The following is a 24,378-nucleotide window of genomic DNA, read 5'->3' on the forward strand; positions in this document are numbered from 1 at the left end:
TAAAAACAGGGTCTCAATAATAGGTCATAGTAAAACAAAAGATGCATTGTATAATATTAATCAGTCATTCCAAATAGAAAATACCTTCCGTCGGTGAGATGGCACAATAAAGAAAGTTTCTATTTCATGCTTCTGGAGAAAGGCGTTCCTTTCATGGCCATTTCCAGGTTCTACCTCATAGTCTCCATTTAGGCACTCAAGTGTTGATCTGGTGATGTGAACTTTTCTGCAATGCAAACAAGGCAAGTTTAACATAAATGAGGCAAATCTGAAAAAAACTCAACAGCAGAGAGAAATTATTAAAATCTATCCATCTATCAATTCATTATCTTGTGCTTAATCTGGGGTTGGGTAGTGGGGGCAGCAGCCTACGCTGAGAGACCAAGAGTTCCCTCTCCTCATCCATCAACATTGCCCCTTTGGTATGTCCTGGGTCTTCCTCTGGGTCTCCCTCCAGTGGGATGTGCCCAGAAGAGGCATCCGGGAGGCAGCCCAACAGATGCCTGAGCCACCTCAACTACGCCCATGCTCCTCACGAAGAAAATCGAGAGGAGCACGGGAGTGCTACTATTTTCCTCTTCATACAAAAAACCTTTTAAGGCCTCTACATATAAACACTTGTCAATATTTTTTATCTATAATTGCACTAACCCTGGTAGTCCTCCAGCTTCCATCACATTGGCCAGCGTCACATCATTTGACCAGACGTCATACTGCCATTTCCTGAGCCCCAGCACTCCGCACAGCACTCGGCCAGTGTGCAGACCCACACGCATGTTAAGGTTGACTTCTGTTGCCTCTGCAACTGACCTGTGGGACCATGCATAAAATGATTTGGGTGAAAATGTCATGGAAGAGTATATATGGTACTGTAAATATAAAGTATATATAGGAACTATATACAGTAAAAGTACAAGATAAAGTTTTAATGATGGATTGCACTGTTTCACAACTGCTTTTTAAAAAGAATGGAAATAGAAGAGCTGGACTCTTCTCCACAATTTAAAACTTCAACAAACATATCATAAGTAATTATTTGAAATCATAACACTTTTGTCATCATCTTTTATCTGTATGAGACAGCTTGAAAATAGGTCTATTCATCATATCTGATGTCTCTTATGATGAAAAATAAATGGGCGGCAAGTGATGATTCCTTTGATAAGTAGGCTACGTGAAAAAGATAATTTTCTTTTTTTCCCAAAATATATTGTAAGTTCTTGCGTAAAGATGCATACACAGACCCACAAGACAGTTTTCTAGCTCATTATTGCAGGATGTGTATATTAATATTTAAGCTACGTATGTCTACAACAATTGCAGTTTTAATTAATACAGCCTCCATCTTGCGCAAGAAATTTTATGAGCACATGCTTCAATCAAACCACCATGTAAAAGCAATGTATAAAATCTTTATTTACTATAAGTGAGCACAACCTAATAGTGATCAATCTTCTCTAAAAATATACTACCACCACTCAAAGAGGGTAAAGAAAGTAACTGTCATTATTTGGTCTCAGAAACCAAATTAAAATCTCAAACATAACATACCTGAGGCAATTTTCTACGTTACTATTGGAGGAAAAATATGTCTAAATGTTTCTGGCAGATTGTAAATACAGCAGATTTAACTTTGTCCCAGTGTTTATCCATCATTTGGGCAATAATCTATCTCCCAAACTAGTTGATGACAAAAGTAACATTGCGTATGCACTTTCCCTAAAAAAGTATTTCCCTCAAGAATAACAGCAATTCAGATTTTGAAATGTGCATTCAACAATAAAACATAGGTCATATTGTTCTTCCCACTCATAGTGCTTAAACAGATAAAATCAGACACTATCTAAGAAAAACTCACGTTATAGTGTCAATCATGTCCAAACCCATTTCAACACAGCAGTGAGCATGGTCAGTCTTGGGTTGAGTCAGCCCTGACACGCAGTAGTAACAATCCCCCAGTATCTTAATCCTGCGACAATGATTCTCCTATTAATCAAAAAGAGAGATTGAACAAGTTGACAAGTTGTTATCCGATATCGAAAAAGGATGAATCTGTATGTGATTTAGAGACATATTAGTTTTAGGCATTTCTTTTTTTGTTCTATATTTTTATTTTTATTTTTTTCAGTTCACCAAGAAATGTTCAAGAATTCCTTCAAAACATGTCTATTAAACTCTATTACATGTTTGGCATTGTTACAAACAACAAAAATGTTACATTTTACAGCTTTTATGTCATGTTAAATTTTATATTTTCAAGTTGTTGAAAAGTTTGTTGACTATATCAGTCTCAGGCCAATATCCTCTTACCTTACAGTACCTTGGAAAGGTACAGCTTGACAGTTACTTTGTCACACAAACCAACCAAAAAAATTAATGCATTTTGTAACAGACCGATGCAAAAATAATGAATAGCTGTGAAGTACAGGGTAAATGAAACATGGTTTTCAACATTTTTTTGAAAAACCAAATTACTCCACAATAAATTCCACTGCAAACATGTTCTTTCAGAAGTCGCCTTATTATTATGTAGACTTCTCTTGTCATTCTCAATATGAATACAAATGGTTGGTGAAGGTTAACAAAGGCATGTTAGAGAACAGTAGTGAACAAATAGAATCATGAAGCCCATGATTCTGCTTGTTCAAACAGATCAGGAATAAAGTTGTGTAAAGGTTTAAAGCAGAACCAGCTTGAAAACAATGCTGCAAACTTTGAAATATTTTATTCATTAAAAAAAAGTCTGACACAAAGTTTGTCTAGCCCAAAAATTTAGACCAACGCATTCTGCTTTGTTTTGTATAAAAGCATCTGCTCTTGAGAGAACTTCCCCATCACTTAAAAATGGTCTAACTGCACAGTTTACAGTTTACATATACATTGTCGTTTAGTGGCTTCTCTTGGGCTGACATGTCCATTTCCTAATCTATTACCTAATAAACATTTTTTTAGACGTTTAAATTGCACTGGCACTAACAGCTCCCACGATGCGATGGATCTGTCTCATTTTAGGAAATAAGGTGAGTCACTCACTCTTTGGAACAATAAGCAGCAGTGTGGAAAGATGGCTTACAAATATAGCCTTTCATTAGAGGATATTAACAACAGACATTCATTTTACCAGGGAGACCAGGTTACCGTGGGCGCCTCCTCATAACCCTTCATTGTTTCCATTAAGGTAATGGGATTGCTGCCCATGCATGTGTAGAGCACAAAGACTCATAATTATGCACACTGGTGGATACGAGACAGGATGGACACTATTTTTATCACGGAAACCATGAGAGTTTCAGTAGAGCTGAAGAGTTAGAGGTTGTTCCATGTCTCGGAAGATTTACCTGCTGTGAAAAGGAGGAAGCGTTTATTCTTAGACACTAACCTACAAAACCTGAATGTACATCACGGAAAACTCTCTGGCTGCCCATGTTGTGAGACAAATAATTAATGCTAAATTCAAATGAAGTTCTTGCAAAGAATGACGTTCCAAATTAGCTGAAGACATACAAAGACTCATCTTTCAAGATGAGTCTTTGGTAGATGATAACATCATCCATCTTGTTCTCATCCTCGTGTTGGCCATCCCTTCCTGTCACAACCCATCTGGTGAAGTTTTTTGCCACATTCTGCATGTGAAATGATTGTATTTGGTCAGAACTTTGTGGGTGTGTCTGTTAATGTGGAAAAGCGGGTAATATCTGATTGCACAGAGAGAGGCAATGGAGCGAAGCTATCCAGAGGTAGCAGCTGATCTCTGGTGTAAACAACAGGCGCTTGGCCATTGTGTCCAAACAAAACGGCATAAAAAAGAAAAATAACAAAGCAGTCCAGAGGAAATTCTGCTCCAATGTGAACAAAAGAGTAGGGATCACAGAACAACATAACAACTGTAAAAACAGACTAAAAACATAAGAAAAACTCAGGAATAGCTGAGAGCTACTGAAACAGGCTGTGAGCTTGTGTGGCTCTGGAGAAGCTAAAAGCTTAAATTCAATTTCCATCTCAACTTTTGTTAAAATTTTAGTATCACAGCAGTTTGAGACCACATAAATCTACAGAGCATACAATTTCTTTGTTGTATTTGTTTTCTTATGTTTTTAACTTGTCCTTTACCTCTTTTTAAATAATCAGGGCTTTGTTTGAAAGTGTTTCATAAAAGTTATTATTATTAAAATCAAGATTATTATTATTATTGCTCCCTTTATGTACAGTGCTTTATTTTAAAATAGCTTCTGACATATGGTCGCTTATCTATTCTTATTGAACCAACTGCAAGATTTTAGCTACTTAACAACTAAATAATTCTAATTAACATTTTTTCTTTTGAAATCTTTCTCTCTTTAACAACATATTTCAAGTATGCTTGTTTTTTTGTTGTTATTAGAGAGCAGGCTTTCTCCCCTTGGGGTAACTTGGGGTTGGGGTTGTGCAGAAACAGATGGTGTGTTGGTGAGGCATGGCGACGCTACAGGAAGCAGGGAAAGCCCTTGTACTTAAAGAGTCTCCTACACTGTACTTTTCCTTTTGCTAATCTGCTGTGTGAGGCTTTAGAAGCTGATTCAGACTCAAGCAGGATTACCACCATCATGTGACTGCAGCACTGTGAGCAGTCTGGGTGGTCATAGACATAAGTAGATAGAAAAAAAGCTTTAGAGTGTAACCCTTATTCACAGTTTCATTTGAAAAGTAAAATCTAAAAAGTATCCTGTATCGCCATTTTGTTAGAATTATCTTTAATAAATTGGTGCTGCCATAATAAACATTGCTGTTACAGCCATAGCAATACTGGGAATAACTGTTTTTTTCCTATTGTAGATAACAGAAATTTGGTAGTGTTGCACATTTTTGTTTTCCTAGTGATACGAAAACGCTGTGAATCAGCGATAAATACTTAAGGTTATCATCCAAGGTTATCGAATCTCATACTGGCCCATGTCTTGTGCACACATAAAAATAGAAAGGGACAAACAAGGCAAATACCAAGGCATTAATGCAGGGAGGAGGAACATTCAATAAATGATAATGAAGAAAAATATGAGCCAGCTGAGGGTAGCAGTTCATTTCCTCTAAGTTCCCAAAGGGGAGAGTGGAACACATTGTGCTTTGCTTTTGATACAGCAGCACAGATGACTGCTGTGCTGATAGTGCTGAAGGTAAGGGCTTCCTCTGCAGCAACTTGGAAGAAATGCTTGCTATCGGTCTGCAAATGTATGCAGTGTTTAATAACAGTAAGATACACTGCTATTTCAAATAAATAATTACATTTCTTATTTTTTCATGCAATTTGACAACTTGCATTTTTTAACTTAAACTGGCTTCTTCTTTCTTGTGTTTCATGTTAACATTATTTAATAATTCAGAAAAAGGTTTTCTTTTTGCAATAATGAAAGTTAGGGATGTAGAATATTAGCAAAAGGGTTTGTAACAGAAGACAGAGACATTTTCTTATAATCTTCCTCCATCTCCAGTAAAAATTGCTCTTCACTGGTTTTCACCAGCTATTTTATAGCAAATGAAAAATCTATCAACACTTCCTTCTCTCACTCCACTCTAGCGGGTCGGAGCGAGTGGGTGAGATATGTGAAGGAAACCTTGATGTATTAACAGATATGGCAAATAACAAATGCTTAGTGTTTCAAAACTGCTTCATTTCTAAGGATGGCATTGGCTTTTTGGACAGCTGATATGATTCATAAAAAAAGAAGTGAAAAAAACATTGTTTTCTTGGACTGACATATAGAAAATGGTGATATATTTTTGAGAAGTTGGTAATATATTCGTGGACAATAAGATACTGAACAGTTTTGTATGAATTTGCCAACAATAACTCAGTTTGGAAGAAAAGGTTGTTTTGCAAATGAATTGGGATGCTGTACAAAAATATAATTCAACAGCAGATTAAGATTGCAAATCATTTGAGCAATAGAAAAAGATTAAAGGATAAGGGAAGGGAATATTTTTGCTTTCTTTTTATTTACTTTATGAATAAATAAAACCAGAACTATACATACACAGTGTAAAAAGACAGTCTTTGTTCTTACTGTCAGAAATCCAATCAGACCAAATGTTTTCTATTTTAGGTCAGTGGGTATTTCCAAAATAACCCAAATGTCAGGATAACAAGAGAGAAGGGATATTTTAGATAATTTCTATATCCTTCTTTAAGATCATTAGTTTGTGTTCACTAAGATTTCTTTGTCTTAAAAAACAGCTTAGGAATGTCCAGATAATGTAATGGCTTTTTAAGTTGTAAGAGGTTAATTCACAACATCTGAGTTAAGTCACAGCTTTGGACATGCTTTAAGACAACACCTCAGACTCACTGTTTTCTTGTTCGACATCATGGGAATAAGAAACAGAAATCAGGAAAGACATCAGGAAGAAAATGGAGGGCTTCCGTAAGTCTCAGTTGTGCTTCGGCACATTTGCCATAAGACCAAAGATGCTAAAACGCTGTGTTTAAAAAGTAAGAAAAGAAAAAAGAAGGAATGAAAGAAAACACAATAATATTCATCCATTATACTGTTCAATATGTAAATGGGTTCCATGTCTGTCATTCAAGTGTGTTTTAGTTCAAAATGTGCTTATTGACATGCAGAAAAAAGCTAAAGATCTTGTAAAGATGCTGACTGAATGTCATTTTGCACAGTGAAACAAGTGTATCAATTCACAAAGGTAATCCCAAATGACCCAAAACAGAATACATTCAGCTTGATTTAATCCCAGAAAAAGAAAAAAAAAATGGTTCTGTAACATATGTCTAAACATATGATTAGATATATGTTTGTGATGCTTTCAAAAGCATTTGTTTCAAAGAAATCATGACAGGACAGACCTTGCATCTCTGTTACATCAGCTCTTTCCTCTGATAATGTTTAGTGAGGATCTGTGCTTCAAGGAACCAGTTTCTGTTTTGAAAGAAAGATGTGTTCCTTTCCCTGGGTTAAGTATGACTTTGCATCTTAACAGTAGGTCCACCTTTGTTCATTCATTTTAGTTTTCTTTTTGATCCATCCAATCTTTTTTCATCCAACAGCTTTTCTCACTCATTGTAAGTCAGTCCAGTTGTCAGTAAGATGGGTTTTTTTAACCTGCTTTGAGTATTGTTTTATTTTCCTGAACTGTTCTCAAACTAAATACCAAATTCATCCTAATTTTCAAGAAATATAAATATATATTTTTAAAGATTTTATACCTGAATAATTTTAACAAAAATATTTTATATTTAAAATTATTAATTACTATTAATATGTTATCATTCTTTACTTAATAATATACTGAATGGTCACACCTCTTTAACTTTTCCACTTTCTTCATGTTACAATGAGAAACAATTGTGATTTATGAACAAACAGCATCATGAAGACCAAGGAACACAGCGGGCATGTTGGGGATAAAGTTGTGAATAAGTTTAGAACAGTGTACAAAACAATCAATCAATGAGTTTAATCTATCAGTTGAAAATGTAAAGAGTATGGCACAAAATCAATCAATATATGGCAATTCATGCTAACAGCAGCCTGGAGAAAAATGGCATCTGATAATGATGTAAGTGAACAAAGGAATATTTATGAACTACTGAAGAATTTGATGAATGGTATATAGGCGATGAAACACATATGAGGAAGAGAGAAAGCTGAGGTAGTGAAGGAAGAAACTAAAACTAGCAAACTGAAACATACAAAACACAGAAATAGACTGAAACATATAATGCTAAATGACCAAAATTACAGGTTGTGTCATCGGTTGAATTACAAGAGGCTGATGGGAACTGTAGCGGCTGTAAAGTTCAGGTGAGAGAATCTCTTGAAAGAAGAACTATTACTTGTGCGCTATACAAAAAATTGTCTGGAGAAGTAGCAAGAGTTCTAGTTTTCGGTTTTCCACAAGCCACATAAAAGTATGTATGCACAAAGTATGTATACCTTTCCTCCCACTTCACAACTAATGGCTGCTTTGTGTTGTTCCATCACATAAAATACAAATGATACATTGAACTTTATTGCTGAACACATTCAAGGAGTTTGAATACGGTTCGCTTTGTCTATATGTCCGAGGAAAAATTTAATTGAACAGTTTCTTTCTTCGTAAAATATACAACCTTTGACAAATAGATATTTGTATTTTATGATGTGCTTCCAAACAAAAGTCCAAGTTTGGACTCCACATATTCCATACATTAAATGAGACGCTGGCACAGCCTGCTTCCTATTTAGGAAGGTTGAGGAAAAACCTTGATTGAAACTGTTAAATGATCCTTTTGTCACTTGAGAATGATTGGTTCTTTTAATTGGATTTTCACATATATAGAAACAAAATCTGAATTTTGACCAAAAGTCAGTGGCTCTAATCCTCTTTCATATTTAAAAAAAAAATAAAAATTGAATACAAAAATATATCAATTTTATTCATTTTTCTGTAGTTTTGAATTTATTAAATGGAAAATGTCTCCAACACAATACTCCTTCTTTTGGCAGAAATGAAGAAAAGGTTAATTCTCAGTGGTGTCAAGCATTTCTCTTTAATTGTAAGCTCATTACACAAATTAATTTGTGAAAACAATTAAATGGTATGCTACCTGAGAATGTTACATTAGTGTGTCTGTGGAAAAGCTGGTTCAGGTTATATTGGGCTAAATTTGCTTTGTGTGACAAACGATGTTAGCTCAGGGTGCCTTACGCTACAATTACTGCAACACAAACCATTGTCATGGTGCTTTTTCTTAGAGGCATTTATCCTACTTATTCTGCTGTCAAGGATCCAAGCTGGCTTAAATGTTTTGGGTTTTGCTTCAGACTACAGTTTTAAATACACAGACGTCTGAGGGGAAACAGCAGGATTGGTGAATGATCCTTGCATCTGCTCATGAGGCAAACAAGACAGAATTATTTGGCTGTGTATAAGCCCAGGTTTTGTTTTCTGGAAGGCAGCTGTCACCATGTGGACAGTGAATACTTCATGTCCTTAAATTAAGGGCAACGAAACTACAGCTAAAACCAGATATTGAGATACACAAGTTCCTCCCTCCCCTGTCACTTAGACTAAACTTTACCTTTTACAGGTTTATTTGAAATACCAAAGGGTTACAGAAAATATTTACTCTGTTTTCAGGTCAGAATGTTAGTACAAGGGTTATGTGTCTATTTATGAAAATGGTGTATAAAGTTTTGCCTGTGTATTTGCTCCATTATCTTAGCAGACTTAGGATGTTTTCATATAAAGATACTTGCCTCTATGTTGTTTTTAACTAATGAAATCATTACCAAAACATGTTTTTTTGTCCTGATCAAATAATTCTTTCAAATGATTATACATACAATCAATGTTTTGTTAAAGTAAGAGAGAAAGCTTTTTCTTCAAAGCTTTTATATTTGAAGTAAACCCAGATTTTACATTAGGTCCTGCTGAAGTATCTAAAGTGCAGCATGCTTATTGGGAAATATTCTGTCAGCTTTCACAGTCATATATGAAGGAACTAAAACAAATCTCTCACTTGCGAAGAAAGTGAGAGACAGTAGATAAATCCATCATTGAGCCATTCTAAAAATGGAAACATGAAAAGCAAAGAGAGTGCAGAGAACCACAGGGCTTAAAAGACACAGTTGAAGGAAGTAGGCTGCTGCATGTCAATCAAAAAGCTGAGAAACAAGGAGCGGAGGAGTCTGAAAGCTGTGATGCAGGGAGGTGTTGCAAGAGGAGAGAAAAGAGGGACAAGAATAAAAAGCTTTGTGAAACTCCGCCAGGGAAATAGCAATGGTATACTGTGTGCACGAACACACCAAGGCTCATCTAGTAGAGATCTATTAATGTTACATAGCGCACTGGACAGACTGTTTGAAACACAACCAGCTCAAAGTGTTTATAGAGAGAAGGGGGACAAGGGGATTCCATAAAAAACAACTGGTGTGAAAAAAATTACATTTATGTCTTTAAAATAAAAATAAATCACATCAACATATGATTAAAAGAGTGAATTTCTACATAAATGATCACTTCAGAAATGTCCAACAAAAGTTTTTTGTTGTTTTATGGTACTACAGCAGTCACAGCTTTGCTTGTCTTGATATGTACAAAAGGCTGGAGTATCTCAAAACATTCTGCAGCTGAACCCAAATATGAATGAATGAAGCACATCCTATGAAATATTAAGTTCTGTTGTGCATATAAACTGGGTTTCTCTTGTGTAATGCTCCTCCATGTAATGTTCCTCTTAATAATCAGAATATCATTGAACAGTTAATATACAGTATTCATTAATTCAACATACAATGTGAAACATTTACATCATATGGGTTCATTGAACACAGAGAGATGTAGTTCAAGCATTGTTATTCTTAATTTTCATGATCATGGCCTACAGTTAATCAAAAGTCAAAACTCAGTTTCACAAGAATATTGCATAAGACCATTTAAAAAAGATATTTAATAGAAAAATGTCACCCTTTTGCAAACTACGTGCATGTCGGGTTTCACTTTCTGAATTCAAGTCAGAAAATAAATTAATTTTTCAAATTTATTGTCATTTGCCTGAAAATGATACGTTGGGATAAAAAGCATATATATTACAGTAAGTTTTACAGTTAGAGAGTTAGTTACTTTTGCAAGCTTTTAAAAAAGTGAACAAGCTTGAGGATCTTCTGCCTTGATCAGAAAGTAAAGCAATGTCTGAAAAGTCAAACATTTTGCAGGAATCAGTTCTGACAAAGCAACTGCACAGTGAAGTATGAGATTAAGTAACATTATGGTATAATTCAACATATCCCAAAAACTAAGAAAAATTTAGATGTGGTCATTCTTGTTAAAACTGTTGGAGTTGGGGTTTGTAGCATTCAAATAAAATATAACCACATAATGTACTTTAAGACCACTTGCTCCAAAGGTAGGCTGCTACTAGCTGCAATTTTGAGGTGCATTGTAGATGCATATGCATTTTTAAGCATTGTGCTTAAAAATGTGTTTCAAACACAGAAACACAGCTGTTTCTGAGTTTGGCTTGCTTGTTACACTATATCAGTGTAATTAGTTATCAGTCCAAGTATTTCCTCTTATGTCTTCCTACTCCTTGGTTTTGTAGTGATTTCAGTAAAAACAACAACATATGCCTAATTGAGTTCAAAAGTATTTATGCAAGAGGACGCAAAAGTCAAGTGTGAGGAGATCAAAGTAACAGGTTTTGCTGAGTAGCAACAAGAGCACAAAACAGTATAAGAGCTCTGGTGTAAACATCTGCACTGCCACACTGAGATGAGCTTTTCTTTATAGAAATGTGGTAACCAGACATAAACAAGTAGGTTGCATATCACTGAACAGAGTCTGGACTGTATCTGTACCAATGAGCATCTTCTCATTTAAACTTTGTCACTAACACAGAACATGCCTTTGAGAGGGTCAGTTATGGAAACTAAATAGCATCGTACAAGAGAGGTCATGAGAAAAGTTGCAGGTGAGCTTAAAGCATTAAGTTTTAAAACAGTTGTGCAAGCACAGAGCAATAGTCAATCCATCAACCAAAAATATGGTGCAACACGACTAATCTAAACCAAAATAAGATGATGAGTCAGGCAAGGAGAAACATGATTAGAGAAGCATGTATGAAGACCATGGTAACTCTCAGGGAGCTGTAGAGATACAAAGCTCAGGTGGGAGAATCTGTTTTTAAACTATTTGTTATGCACTCCATAAATTTGGCCTTCATGTAAAAGCAGCAAAATCCAAACCCACAATAGAAAGGAAGTTATAAGAGGCGTCTCAGTACCACAAGCCATGTTGGGAACTCAATAATAGAGGGAGAAGATTATTTGATTAGATTAAACTTTTTGGCCAACATGTAATATGCAATGTTGGGCAGACAACTAAAACTGAACATCTAATGTAAACATGGAGGTGACGGTGATGGGGGGTACTTCTCTTTAACTGTGACAGGGGAAACTAGTCAGAATGGATGGGAATATGGGTGACAGAAAATACATGGCAATCCTAAAAGAATAACTGTTAGAGGCTGCAAAACACTTGAGATCGTGGCAGAGATTTAGATCAAAGTATATTTACTTGTTAGAGAAGGGCAGTCAAATCCCACTTTGAAACTCACAAGCACTTTGGCACCAAAAAGCTTCTTAAAACAGGTGAGAAACATGGAAATGTTTCTTGGATTGAAAGAGAAATTTACGCGTGGTGCATTCAGTCCTAATTAGTTTAGAGCTGGCAGAGACAACATCAGAGCCTGAAGAGGTGTCAGTAAATGAACCTGTACACTCTGGTGGCAGGAAAACGTGTCTAAATGCAAGCTAATGAACCTTTGTGTGTCACCTTTCTAACATGTGATGTGAGTTTGGAAGAAAATACAATTATTTGTTAAGACAGCAATGTTTGTATCTTCTCCCTGTGCCAGGAAGATTTAAAAAAAAGGTGGATGAGTTGTGTTAAGTCTTTCTGAATCACAAAAAATATTTATCAAGCTTTGATGTGGAGATTGTGTCAATTTTGGGAAAAAAAAGTAAGAAATTTATTGACCATCGTTGTTTACAGGTGGAGTGATGCTGAGGTTGGACTCAGGGCAAGCATTCAGATAATGCCTAGCTTAGATTCATTCATGTTAAAAAATTTAGAGAGAGAGGAGAAGAGCAGACTTGGTCTGCTACATCACCAGCACTACAGGAGAACACTGTGTTCCTGGCCCGCTTCCCATGCAGCTTGACAAGTCCAAAGAGTGGACAGGTGGTGTGGGGATGGTGCTGGAATAGTACCATGAGATGATGCCCAGTGGCCATGTGGCATCGCCTGCTCTTCGTATGGGACGAAAGAGAGTTTGCGTGCCCAAAGTGACCACGGCTATGAGTCACTGGCATTGCCACTTCCTGCCAAAGTGGATAAGAATGACTGTGGCTTTGGGTCAGGGCAAGTTTAATAGCTGGGGACAAGCCTTTCAGGGCACTATAACGCTTTAAGCTAGCTGCCAAGTACTGGACACAGTCATCTATTCAACTGTGCAACTAGTAGTATCAAAACAGCTTGGAAATCTAAATCTAAAGATGCAACTGCCTTGCTTTAGTTTTAAAAATGAAAGTGTAAAACATTTACTCTAAAGCTAATAAACTGCAGCAGGAAGAAACCAAAATAAAGGTAAATCAAATTGTTTTTAAGGACCCCAAAGAGACAGCAAATAGCTACAACCCTGAAACAACTTATTCACAATTTATTACAAAAATAATGACAGTAACAACTGACAACAAAACTCCTGTCTTTTTTTAGCTAGTCCTAAATTTGTACCTATAAACAAGCAAGTCAAAAATAGAAGCTCTTAACAGGGCCAAAGAAAACCCTTCTGTAAAAGCAAAAAAAAAGGTTCACTGCAATCCTGCAGATTAATGGATTTGACAAGGCCATGTGAACTGCAGGTTATAGAATCACATGGATGCTGCCTCAGCCAAATCCACATTTCAAAAATCAGCAAATCTAATTATGAAAACCTCTGCCCTATTCTATTAAATGGGCTACAGTGGAAAACAAATTAATAAGAGCAGTACAAGTTTTTTGTTTTAAAAAAATGGTCAGATGAATTGTCAACCCTGACCCATAACCCACAAAGCAAAATATTAACAGATTGGATTGCTGAAATCTTTTCCTCGTCCATAACAAGAGCAACTAGAGATGAGTATAACTCATCTCCCCTGCTATCCACTCTATTCAGTTCATTCACACAACAAGAGAGGAGGCAAGCTTTAGCCATGGGTAAATCTGGCTGAGATTAAAGAGGTCTGTCAACTCTTCCTCAAATGAAGCACTGGATAATCATATTAGGCATCATATGGGCTTCCAATATTCACTGTGACATCATGCTAAGCTACAGAAGCGTGCCAATAGCCTGTGGCCAAAGAGATCCACAAGCTCACACACACATACAGTCATTGCTGCGTCAGAGTTTGGACAAAGCACTCTTTGCACAGGGAGTGTTGCTTTGAATGCCAACAGTGACTATAATTGAGGGAATATGGCTTCAAGGAAGGGAGAAAGACTCACCGTGGCAAGCTCATCAAACTTTCCAAACAGCTCATTTAGCAGCTTAACCAGTTCCTGAGCTGTGCACTGAGAGGCCAGGCTGGTGAAACCAACTATATCTGCAAAAAGAATGCTGCAACAAAGAAAGAGAGGGACAAATGAAGTCAGTATTGATTATTTATAATAAGACCATACAGTATTAAAGAAACTAAACACTGTTCTTGACAGAAATAACATTTTGAAATTTGCACATGGATCACACAAAAAAAAGACATGGATAACCTTCGAAGAAATGGAAAAGAATGAAAAGAAAGGAGACAGACAGAATCTGTTTCATTCTCCAACTGACAGGCAGTGCATGCAGTCAAGCAGAGCAAATTAAAAAAAGCAGCAGGAGCATCTCATGGGAATCTGAGACATGGCCTGTTAGGAGCTGAGCGTAGTCATTCTAAGACATCGTGCAACAGTAAGGGACTGTCACTGTCTTCAAGGGAACTTTATTTTCAATCTTAGCAGGCTGCACATAAGACTGAAGCTGACTTAGGAGAAAAGGCTATGTGAAAAGAAAGAATCAAATGACAAATGTAGCACAAAGTGATCTTTTGTTCCACTGACAGTATTTGGAAATAATTCAAAAAATTTGTGCAAATTGAATTTTTTGGGGGTTAGTGTTACATAATTTGAGCTTTGCCCAATGTCAAAGCATTGTAGTCATGGTGACCTGACCTACAACATGCAGGATGTTCTCTCTCCAGCATGCCTCCATGATAGAAGTTCCAATATTTGTTCATTATTTATTGCCACCTTCAAGCAAGCTATTACAGAGGACAAATCAAGCATTTCGCTGCACAGGTTTCTCTTGCTGGCAGAAAGTAGATCCTTCTGGATCATCTACAAACACCCCAATGGACAGCACACCTATGAAAAAGTTAGGTGGGGAAAAAGCATTTTTTTCATTTCATAACTTTTATTTAACAATCCCATCAGTGAAAAGTCAGACAGGACAAGTTCTATAATTAACACACTGCGTGTTTTAGAGCTAAACATATTCTTTCTGCTGTTGTGGATGAGGAAGGGTTTCAACCAAGGAATAATGTCCTAAAACTTTCAAAACTATGCTAATTGTATGGTGATGGCATGTTTTGCCTTTAAAACTCAAAACCTGGAACTAACAAAAGATAAACAGAAAATAGAAAAATTGGTCGATTGCTGTACTACAATCAAACATTTCTCCTTTTTTTACATTTAGCATTGATGAGAGCATGACTAAAGTTTGATATAATATTTGTTTTATTAACTAGATACAAACATTTTGGTTTTATGAAAGCATTTTTAAATCCAAATTTTTCAGGGTTATAAATAATTTTGGGCCTTTGACTGAAATATTATTGATTAATCCCAGCATTTTTCCTCAAACAATTTGTAACAGGCTTTTGCTATTCATAAAATTATGATTCTTCGTTTTCTTAAAAGTACAATTAAATGTTCCATCTTCTTCTACTGAACCAAGTATTATCCATTGTCTCCTTTTTAAGCTCAATGTATCATTACGGGTTTTTTTTAAATTCATTCAAATCCATTTAATTAATAATGGTACAGTATGTCAGAAAACAAATCCACCTCCCTTCAGATGTGAGATGATGCTCTAAAACGATCTGTTTTAATATGCTGGAGGACACATTTTTCATTTTATCCTCTTAAATTACACGTTTCATTGAAATAAATGTCAGAGCAACACATAAGAAAGTAAAACCCAAGCTGCTCTCAAAATCTAATCATCTTTATGTCTGAGCAAAATCACATGCTGATAATTCTGGAACAGTTAAGACATCCAATTTGTTCCTTGGCCCAAAAACTGTGCTGTCCTCATTTATTCCTCATGTTTTGTAACAAGGCAGAGAAGAAAGTTTCTAAAGGATTGGGCCTGAGTACTGTGTGGTAGCTGGTGGTGTGAAGGGGATTAGTCATAAAACTGTCCCAAACAACTTACACGTCTGCAGCTCTTGTACTGATTGCCGACTGTTACCTTCATGTGGGCTTGAGATTTCACAGCATGACAGAGTGCTGGATCTCTGAGAGAGAGCTGCTAAATGTCACTTTGTTGTCTCACAGATGTCGCCATAATGAGGGGCAGTAGATTCAGTGTGTGTTAAATAGTTTATCCAACAACCATCTGTGGCTGTTAAAAATGTAGCGTATTAAATACCATGTTTCTGTAAACACTTTGGGCCAACGTCATTGAAATTCTGTAATGAGGTTATGGTGTTGATGTTGTAGGTTTGTGTTGTTTAACACGACTGCAATATTTCATGGACATCGGGGGCAATTCCCCTGGACTGGCAGGCCGGGGTGGTGGTCCCCATATTCATAAAAGGGACCGCAGTGTGTGTACTAACCAGACTTTTACACCTCCCTGGTAAGGTCCATTCAGACGTACTACAGACGAGGGTCTATCAGACAGTCAAACATCGGATTCAGGAAGAGCAATGTGGTTTTCGTCCTGGTTGTGAAACACTGGACCAGCTCTATACCCCAGCAGGGTCCTGTAGGTTGCTTGGGAATTCGTCCAACTGATCTAAGTATGCTTTGTGGATCTGGAAAAGGCATTCAACCGTGTCCCAAGCGAAACGTGGCTGGGGGAACTCCAGCAGAATGGGATACCAGGCCGTTTGATATGGGCTGTTAAGTGCCTGTATGACCGGTGTCAGAGTTTGGCCTGAATTGCCGGCAGTAAGTCCGGCTTGTTTCCGGTGAGAGTTGGACTTCACCAATGTTGCTCTTTGTCACCAATTCTTTTCATAATGTTTATGGACAGAATTTCTAGGCACAGCCATTGTGTTGAGGGGATCCGTTTTAGTGGGTTTAAGATTGTCTCTGATTTTTGTGGATGATGTGGTCTTATTGGCTTCATCTGGTCATGATCTACAGTTTTCACTGGAACGGTTTACAGCATAGTGTGAAGAAGCCAGGATGAGGATCGGTGTCTCCAAATCAGAGGCCATAGTCTTCAGCCAGAAAAGAGTTCAGTGCTTTCTCCAGGTACATACATCCTGCTCCAAGTATCTCAGGATCATATTCATGAATGAGGGGAAAATGGAGCAGGAGATCAACAGACGGGTTGGTGCAGCATCTGCAGTGAAGCGGACGCTGTATTGGTCTGATGTGGTAAAGAGAGAGTCGAGTCAAAAAGCGAAGCTCCCAATTTACCAGTGCTATTTTTTTTTTTTTTTTTTTTTTTTTTGAGCTGGGTAAGTTGTTGATGCAATCTTGGAGTAATTTTTATGAGGCACCCACTCCTTGGAAGCTTTACCACTGTTCAATATTTTTCTCCATTTGTGGATAATGGCTCTTGCTGTGGCTTGGCAAAGTCCCAAAGGCTTAGAAATTGTTTTGCAATCCTTTCCAAATTGATATAAGTCATTGACTTTGTTTCTCAGCTCATCTCTTCGTTCTTTTTGATCAGGGCCTCTCTTTGACAACTTTGTATTTTCAGTCCAAATAGGTTGTACTTAAGTGATTTATGGATTCCACAGGTCTGAAAATAATCAAGGCTGGTTACAAGTAGTGGAACAAAAAACGGCATAGTTAATTAAAGTTAATAATAATTTAATAAAGAGAGTAATTATATTTTTATGTCAACTCAAGTTTTTTGGGGGAAAACCTTTTTTGTGATTTAATTAAATCCTCATTTAAAAATGTCTTTTTTCCATTTTTTCAGGTTATTTGTGTCTGACACAATTTTTTTTGACAATCTGAAACAACAAAACACAATCAAAGAAGAAATCTGCAAGAAATCTTTTCATGACTCTAATGAAAATAGGTTGCACATATTATTTTTTGTTGTTTCTTGGTGAGATTTATGTGAAGAGGTCAAAGTAACAATAGATCCCTGCTGCAAGAAAAAAAAAAGCCAAGGACCAGTGATTATAGTAGGTATGCAACATAGACACCAACAGACACCAGGCAGGAATCAAAACAGGTATGTTGCTTGCAGCACACTTTTAAATAAAAGAGGAAAGGTATAAAATACAAGCAAAGAACTTGAGGCAATTCAAAGAAAGTGTCTTCTCACGGAAAGAAACAATCCGTTTGATGGGATCCTTCTTAGATTCGTAATTCTGAACAAACTCCAGGCAACTTTTTGTTGTGGATCTCCGGAGGACTGGAGGAGGTTCCTGCGGCCTTCTCCACCAGGGGGCGTTCAGGAACTTCATGGTGGGCGTGGTCGGCGGATCCTGCCGGCACACCTGCTGCCACTTACCTTGTTGGGAGGAGTATTTCAGGAGGACATCGTCAACACTCTTGTGCCAGAGTGTTAGCTCGTAAATGGTTTTCGTTGCCGCGGAGCTGCCGGCATCCTGTCCGTCTGGATTCCCTGTGGCCGGAGGAATCATCGAGACCACACAACCTGATCCTCCTTGTTTCCCGAAAAGCCTGTCTCACCTGTCCGCCCTCCAACGCCGCCGTCGCCCGTCCTCTCTGCTCCAACCCCTGATCCACCGTGCTGCCTATCCCTCTCAGCTCCGCTTTATCCACCAGCAAGTAAGGCCTCGAACCGCTGAACTTCCGTTTCCCTCCCGGCATTCTGTTCTCACTTCTGTGCTCCTCTTCAGGAAGACCATTGGTCCGGTTCCGCCCTCCCGAGTGTCCCATCCTGGATGTCTTTCACATTTTACACCGTGTTTATAATAAACCACTGATCTCACCTTGGTCTCTCTAGTGCAGGCATGTCCAAAGTCCGGCCCGGGGGCCAATCACGGCCCGCGGTCAGATTTCATACGGCCCGCAGCTTCGGTCTTATAATGTATTATTTATGGCCCGCCTGCACTGTGAAACAGAATAAATAAACCATAAAACTTGAAACTGTAATTCCTCCTTTCACCAAATGGTGGCAGCACCACTTTAATACTATCAGTCTCTGCCTCCGTGCAGCGAACCCCTCTCCACTCATTTCTGCCATGGCCACTGCAAAGAAAACGAGGAAAGTTTACAGTGAGGGCCGCCGCTTTCAAGAGAGATGGGAATTACAATACTTTTTTTCTGAAAATCAAGGCAATTGTGCTTGTCTAATTTGTAATGAGACGGTTGCCTTGTTTAAGGATTTTGACGTAAAGAGACACTACCAGACTAAACATGCTAACACATACAACAAGCTAACAGGAAGTGACCGTGCTGAAAAACTGAAGCAGCTCCAAGCTGCCCTGGCATCACAACAGCAATTTCTTTGGGCCTGGGTCAAAAGAAAATACCACCAAAGCAAGCTACGATGTTAATGTTAATAGCTAAACATGGCAAACCTTTTACTGAAGATACATTTATCAAAACTGTGTTATGAAAATGGTGGAGAACATTTGCCCTGAGAAGAAGCAAGAATTTGCGAATGTTTGCCTGGCAGTAACAGTGTGGCACTGAGAGTTGAGGACATAAAACTGAGTGTTTTGAACGGTAACGTCTGTCACTATCAGCAGTGAAAAGCCAAAAGAACATTTATGCACTTGGATTTATGGCACTTATTTTTATTAAACTCTTGAGTAAGATTTGGTTATGAACCTGTAGATGTGATACAAACTATTACTTTCTGAAAGATATTGTAAATGACAAGAGCAAAATTCACTTGTTTTAAGATTTAATAATAATAGACAACTTTGCATTACTTATAACTCCTGTTTAAAATGTTCTTGAGGCAAAGATATTTTTAAACTCATGTAAATTTAAGGTATTTTATACAGTTTGTTCAATGTTATCTGACTCTCCAGATATGAAAGAAAAGCAGAATTTCTGCTTTTAGAGTTGCCTGAGTGGCTTATATTTGGTTATTTTGTCATTTGAAAAATAAAGATAATTGTGACAATGAAAATTGTTTTATAACAGTGTGTATTTGCATGACACTTTTGTAGTTAAAAAATGTCCGAACAAACTATTGGCCCCCAGGCATCTTGACTTTATCAAATCTGGCCCTCTTTGCAAAAAGTTTGGACACCCCTGCTCTAGTGTGTTCTGCGCATGTGGGTTAATCAAGTAAACCAAAACATGACAGAACACTCTGGCCAGCCGCTAACCCCAGCAGACACACTCCGTAGAACTCTGCAAGAACAGCACTCTTTAATTCAAAGTCACGACGCAGCGTTACGAGAAATGAACAAACGCCAGCAAGAAACTAACGCCCGTCTCGAGGAGATTGCTCATTTTCTCCAGGCCTCCCCTCAGCAGAATCCAGCTCCGGACCCTGCACCCACACCCGCTTCCAGTGCCGACGGCACAATCCGCTCCATGTTTTCCGAGTGTCGGCCCCCTGCCCCTGAACGATTTTCAGGTGACGCGAGTAAGTGCAGGGGCTTCCTTTTTCAATGCAATTTACTGTTTAATCACTCCCCACACAGTTTTTCTCACGACGGTGCCAAGATTTCCTTTGTCCTCTCTCACCTGTCTGGCAAGGCTCTAGATTGGGCAGAATCCAGGTTTTTCCCCTCCTCTGATTATGGGTGCTCGTTCGAGGATTTTCTTAAAGAGTTTAAACAAGTGTTTAATCAAGTTTCCGACCGGGCTTCCGACTCCCGAGACTTGTTAACATTGAGGCAGGGTTCTCAATCGGTTTCTGATTTTGCTATAGAGTTTCGTATTAAAGCAGCTGCCTCTGGGTGGAACCCCGCAGCGCTTAAAAGTACGTTTTATAATGCTCTAAACGACAACATGAAGGACCTGCTCGCAACACTGGATGAACCAGGGACTCTGGAGGGATTGATAAATTTGGCTATCCGCCTGGATAACAGAGCCCGCACCCGCGTTAAGGATAAGAGGAGAGGTTTACCAGTTCCGCCCATGGAGGGCGTTTTTCGTAATGAAACTACCGCAGCTCATGTAGCGCCCGTCGAGCCCGAACCCATGCAGATTGGACAGGCTCGCCTCTCCCCTGAGGAGAGGCAGAGGCGCATTAGGGCTAAGCTTTGTCTTTATTGTGGCACAGCCGGTCACTTCATTTCTACTTGCCCATCAAAAGTAAAAACCAGGGTCCGCCAGTAGAGGCGAGGAGGCTGGCGGACCACCTAATTAAAGAAAAATCTCCTCGACTCCTCCTTCCGGTTACCCTTTCGTTCCACAACCAGTCACTTGTTCTGTCAGCCCTGATCGATTCGGGTTGTGAGAGAAATTTACTCGATTCTAGTCTAGTACAACAGATGGACATAGAGACCTTACCGTTACAAACCCCTTTAAGAGTCTCTGCGTTGGACGGCCAAGCGCTGCATCAGATTACCCATCAAACAGTTCCAGTAAATCTGCTCATTTCAGGAAATCACCATGAGATGGTAACCTTTTTTGTTTTTCCGACCGACAGCGCTCCTGTCATTCTGGGCTTTGAGTGGTTAGAACAACATAATCCGCATGTCGACTGGGCTGAACGACAAATTGTGTCATGGTCAATTAACTGTTACTCGTCTTGTCTCCGCTCCGCAGCCCCGCCAGGCCCGTCACCGGCAGTCCAACATGAGGCGGAACCACCAGACCTCGCTGCGGTTCCGGTTGAGTATCATGATTTAGCTGCCGTGTTTAGCAAATCTAAAGCACTATCTCTTCCTCCGCATCGTCCTTATGATTGTGCAATCGATTTACTTCCCGGAGCTCCTCTGCCTAATAGTCGATTATATAACATCTCCAAGGTGGAGAGAGAGACTATGGAGAAATATATAAAAGATTCCCTCGCCGCTGGTGTTATTCGCACATCCTCCTCGCCGTTGGGAGCGGGTTTTTTCTTCGTGGCTAAAAAGGATGGCTCCCTCAGACCATGTATTGATTATCGTGGCTTAAATCAGATAACGGTAAAAAATAAGTATCCCCTACCCCTTCTCTCCTCCGCTTTTGAACCGGTTCAGGAAGCGGCCATGTTTTCTAAACTCGACCTACGGAATGCATATCATCTCCTCCGCATTCGGGACGGAGATGAATGGAAAACGGCGTTTAAGACGCCTCTGGGCCACTTTGAGTATTTGGTCATGCCTTTCGGGTTAACTAATGCACCCGCCTGTTTTCAAGCTCTGATAAATGATGTTCTAAGAGATTTCTTGAATGTTTTTGTTTTTGTCTATCTTGACGATATCCTGATCTATTCTAAGACTCTCCCTGAACATCGTCAACATGTCCGACTCGTCCTGCAGCGGCTCCTGGAGAATAGACTGTTTGTCAAAGCCGAGAAGTGCGAGTTTCATCAATCTTCTGTGTCGTTCCTGGGATTTGTGCTCGAGGGGGGACAGGTGAGACCATCGGAGGATAAGGTAAAGGCGGTTTTGGACTGGCCGGTGCCAGAGACCCGGAGACAACTTCAGAGATTTCTGGGTTTCGCAAATTTTTACCGTCGTTTCATAAGAAATTACAGTCAGATCGCACTTCCCTTAACCGCCCTGACTTCAGTCAAAGTGGTTTTTTCCTGGACACCAGAGGCTGAGGTTGCCTTCAACAAGTTAAAATCTCTGTTTGCTAACGCACCTATACTCATTCAACCTGACCCAGCTAAACAGTTTGTTGTGGAGGTGGACGCCTCTGACTCCGGGGTAGGCGCCGTCCTATCACAGTTCTCTGACATGGACCATAAGACCCACCCATGCGCTTTTTTCTCTCGTAGATTGACACCTGCCGAGAGGAACTACGACGTGGGGGATCGGGAGCTGCTCGCTGTTAAGCTGGCCCTCGAGGAATGGAGGCATTGGCTGGAGGGAGCTTCGCATCCAGTCTTAGTCTGGACGGACCACAGAAATCTTTCGTACCTCAAGTCTGCGAAAAGGCTCAACCCTCGGCAGAAACGGTGGTCTTTATTTTTCTCACGGTTTAACCTTACCATTTCCTTTCGCCCTGGTTCCGAGAACACTAAACCCGACGCTTTGTCCAGATTGTACTCTCCCGATGATTCTGACAGACATCCGGTCCCCATTCTCCCTCCCAGCTGTTCAGTAGCGTCTGTCACCTGGGAGATCGAAGATTTGATCAAACAAGCTCTAGTAACTGAACCTGATCCGGGAACTGGTCCTCCGGGCAAGGTGTATGTGCCCACATCCGTCCGGTCCAGGTTAATCAAGTGGTTACACACCGCTAGGTTCTCAGCTCATCCCGGGGTGAGTAGAACTATTGCACTCATTTCTCGACACTTCTGGTGGCCATCCAGCTACAAAGACATTAAGGAGTTCGTGCTCGCCTGTCCGGTATGTGCTCGAAATAAACCGTCCCATAGACTTCCGCCTGGACTGCTACAACCCCTTTCTATCCCAGGTCGACCCTGGTCTCATGTTGCACTGGATTTTGTGACTGGACTCCCTGCTTCTGGGGGCATGACCACTATCCTCACGGTGGTTGACCGGTTTTCTAAAGCCTGTCATTTGGTCCCCCTAAAGAAACTGCCTTCTGCTTTTCAGACCGCGCAACTTCTGGTTAAGCATGTTTTCCGGCTCCACGGCATTCCTGCGGAAGTTGTGTCTGACCGAGGACCGCAGTTCACAGCACAGGTTTGGAAACATTTTTGTGCGGCCCTCGGGGCCGATGTGTGCTTATCCTCTGGTTACCACCCGCAGTCTAATGGTCAGACGGAGCGCATGAACCAGGAGTTGGAGTCCGTCCTGAGATGTTTCACCTCTACCAACCCTGCTGACTGGAGCCGGTTCATTCCGTGGGTAGAATATGCACATAACTCCCACATCTCCTCTGCCACGGGCTTGTCTCCCTTTGAAATCTCTTTAGGTTATCAGCCACCGTTGTTTCCGTCGGAGGAGAGGGCCATAGCGGTCACTTCTGTTCGGCGTCACATCTGCCGCTGTAGGACCGTCTGGAGGAACACTGTTGCCGCCCTCAACCGCACCAGGGAGCAGAACTGCCGGTTTGCGGATCGGAAGAGGAGGTCGGCGCCCGTCTATGCTCCTGGACAGCAGGTTTGGTTGTCCACCAAAGACATACCTTTGAAGTCCATCTCCCGGAAACTGTCCCCTCGTTTCATTGGTCCTTTCGACATCGAGTCCGTTATTAGTCCCTCTGCAGTGCGTCTCCGTCTACCGCCTTCACTTGCTGTTCATCCTACATTTCATGTGTCTCGGATTAAGCCTGTGTTGACCAGTCCCTTGTGCCCGCCACCGGACCCCCCTCCTCCCGCCCGTGATTTTGAAGGGGGCCCTGTCTATTCCGTCCGCCGTATTGTTGACTCCCGAAAGAGGGGCCGGGGCTGGCAATATCTGGTGGACTGGGAGGGTTATGGTCCGGAGGCTCGCCAGTGGGTTCCTGGCTCCTTCATTTTGGACCCTTCCCTCATTTCGGACTACCGTTCCTCTCTCCCTTCGGGGTCTGGTGGGCCGCCTAGTGGCGGTCGTTGAGGGGGAGGTACTGTTGTGGATCTCCGGAGGACTGGAGGAGGTT

The 24,378-nt window shown here is 39.8% G+C and overlaps 1 protein-coding gene across 2 annotated transcripts in view; it reads right to left on the bottom strand.

Annotated features, from left to right (window-relative positions):
* Positions 1–24,378, bottom strand: part of LOC102227141 (adenylate cyclase type 1-like) — a 46,959-nt gene that overhangs the window by 10,437 nt on the left and 12,144 nt on the right. For both annotated transcript variants that reach the window (XM_005796035.2, XM_014472862.2), the window contains exons 4-7: positions 14,014–14,125; positions 1,859–1,986; positions 652–810; positions 85–226 (exon numbers count right to left, since the gene is read on the bottom strand). In XM_005796035.2, coding sequence (XP_005796092.1) covers positions 85–226; positions 652–810; positions 1,859–1,986; positions 14,014–14,125 — 541 coding nt within the window. The remainder of the gene's footprint in view (positions 1–84; positions 227–651; positions 811–1,858; positions 1,987–14,013; positions 14,126–24,378) is intronic.

The sequence above is a fragment of the Xiphophorus maculatus genome, chromosome 6, assembly GCF_002775205.1.
Source record: "Xiphophorus maculatus strain JP 163 A chromosome 6, X_maculatus-5.0-male, whole genome shotgun sequence".
NCBI lineage: Eukaryota > Metazoa > Chordata > Actinopteri > Cyprinodontiformes > Poeciliidae > Xiphophorus > Xiphophorus maculatus.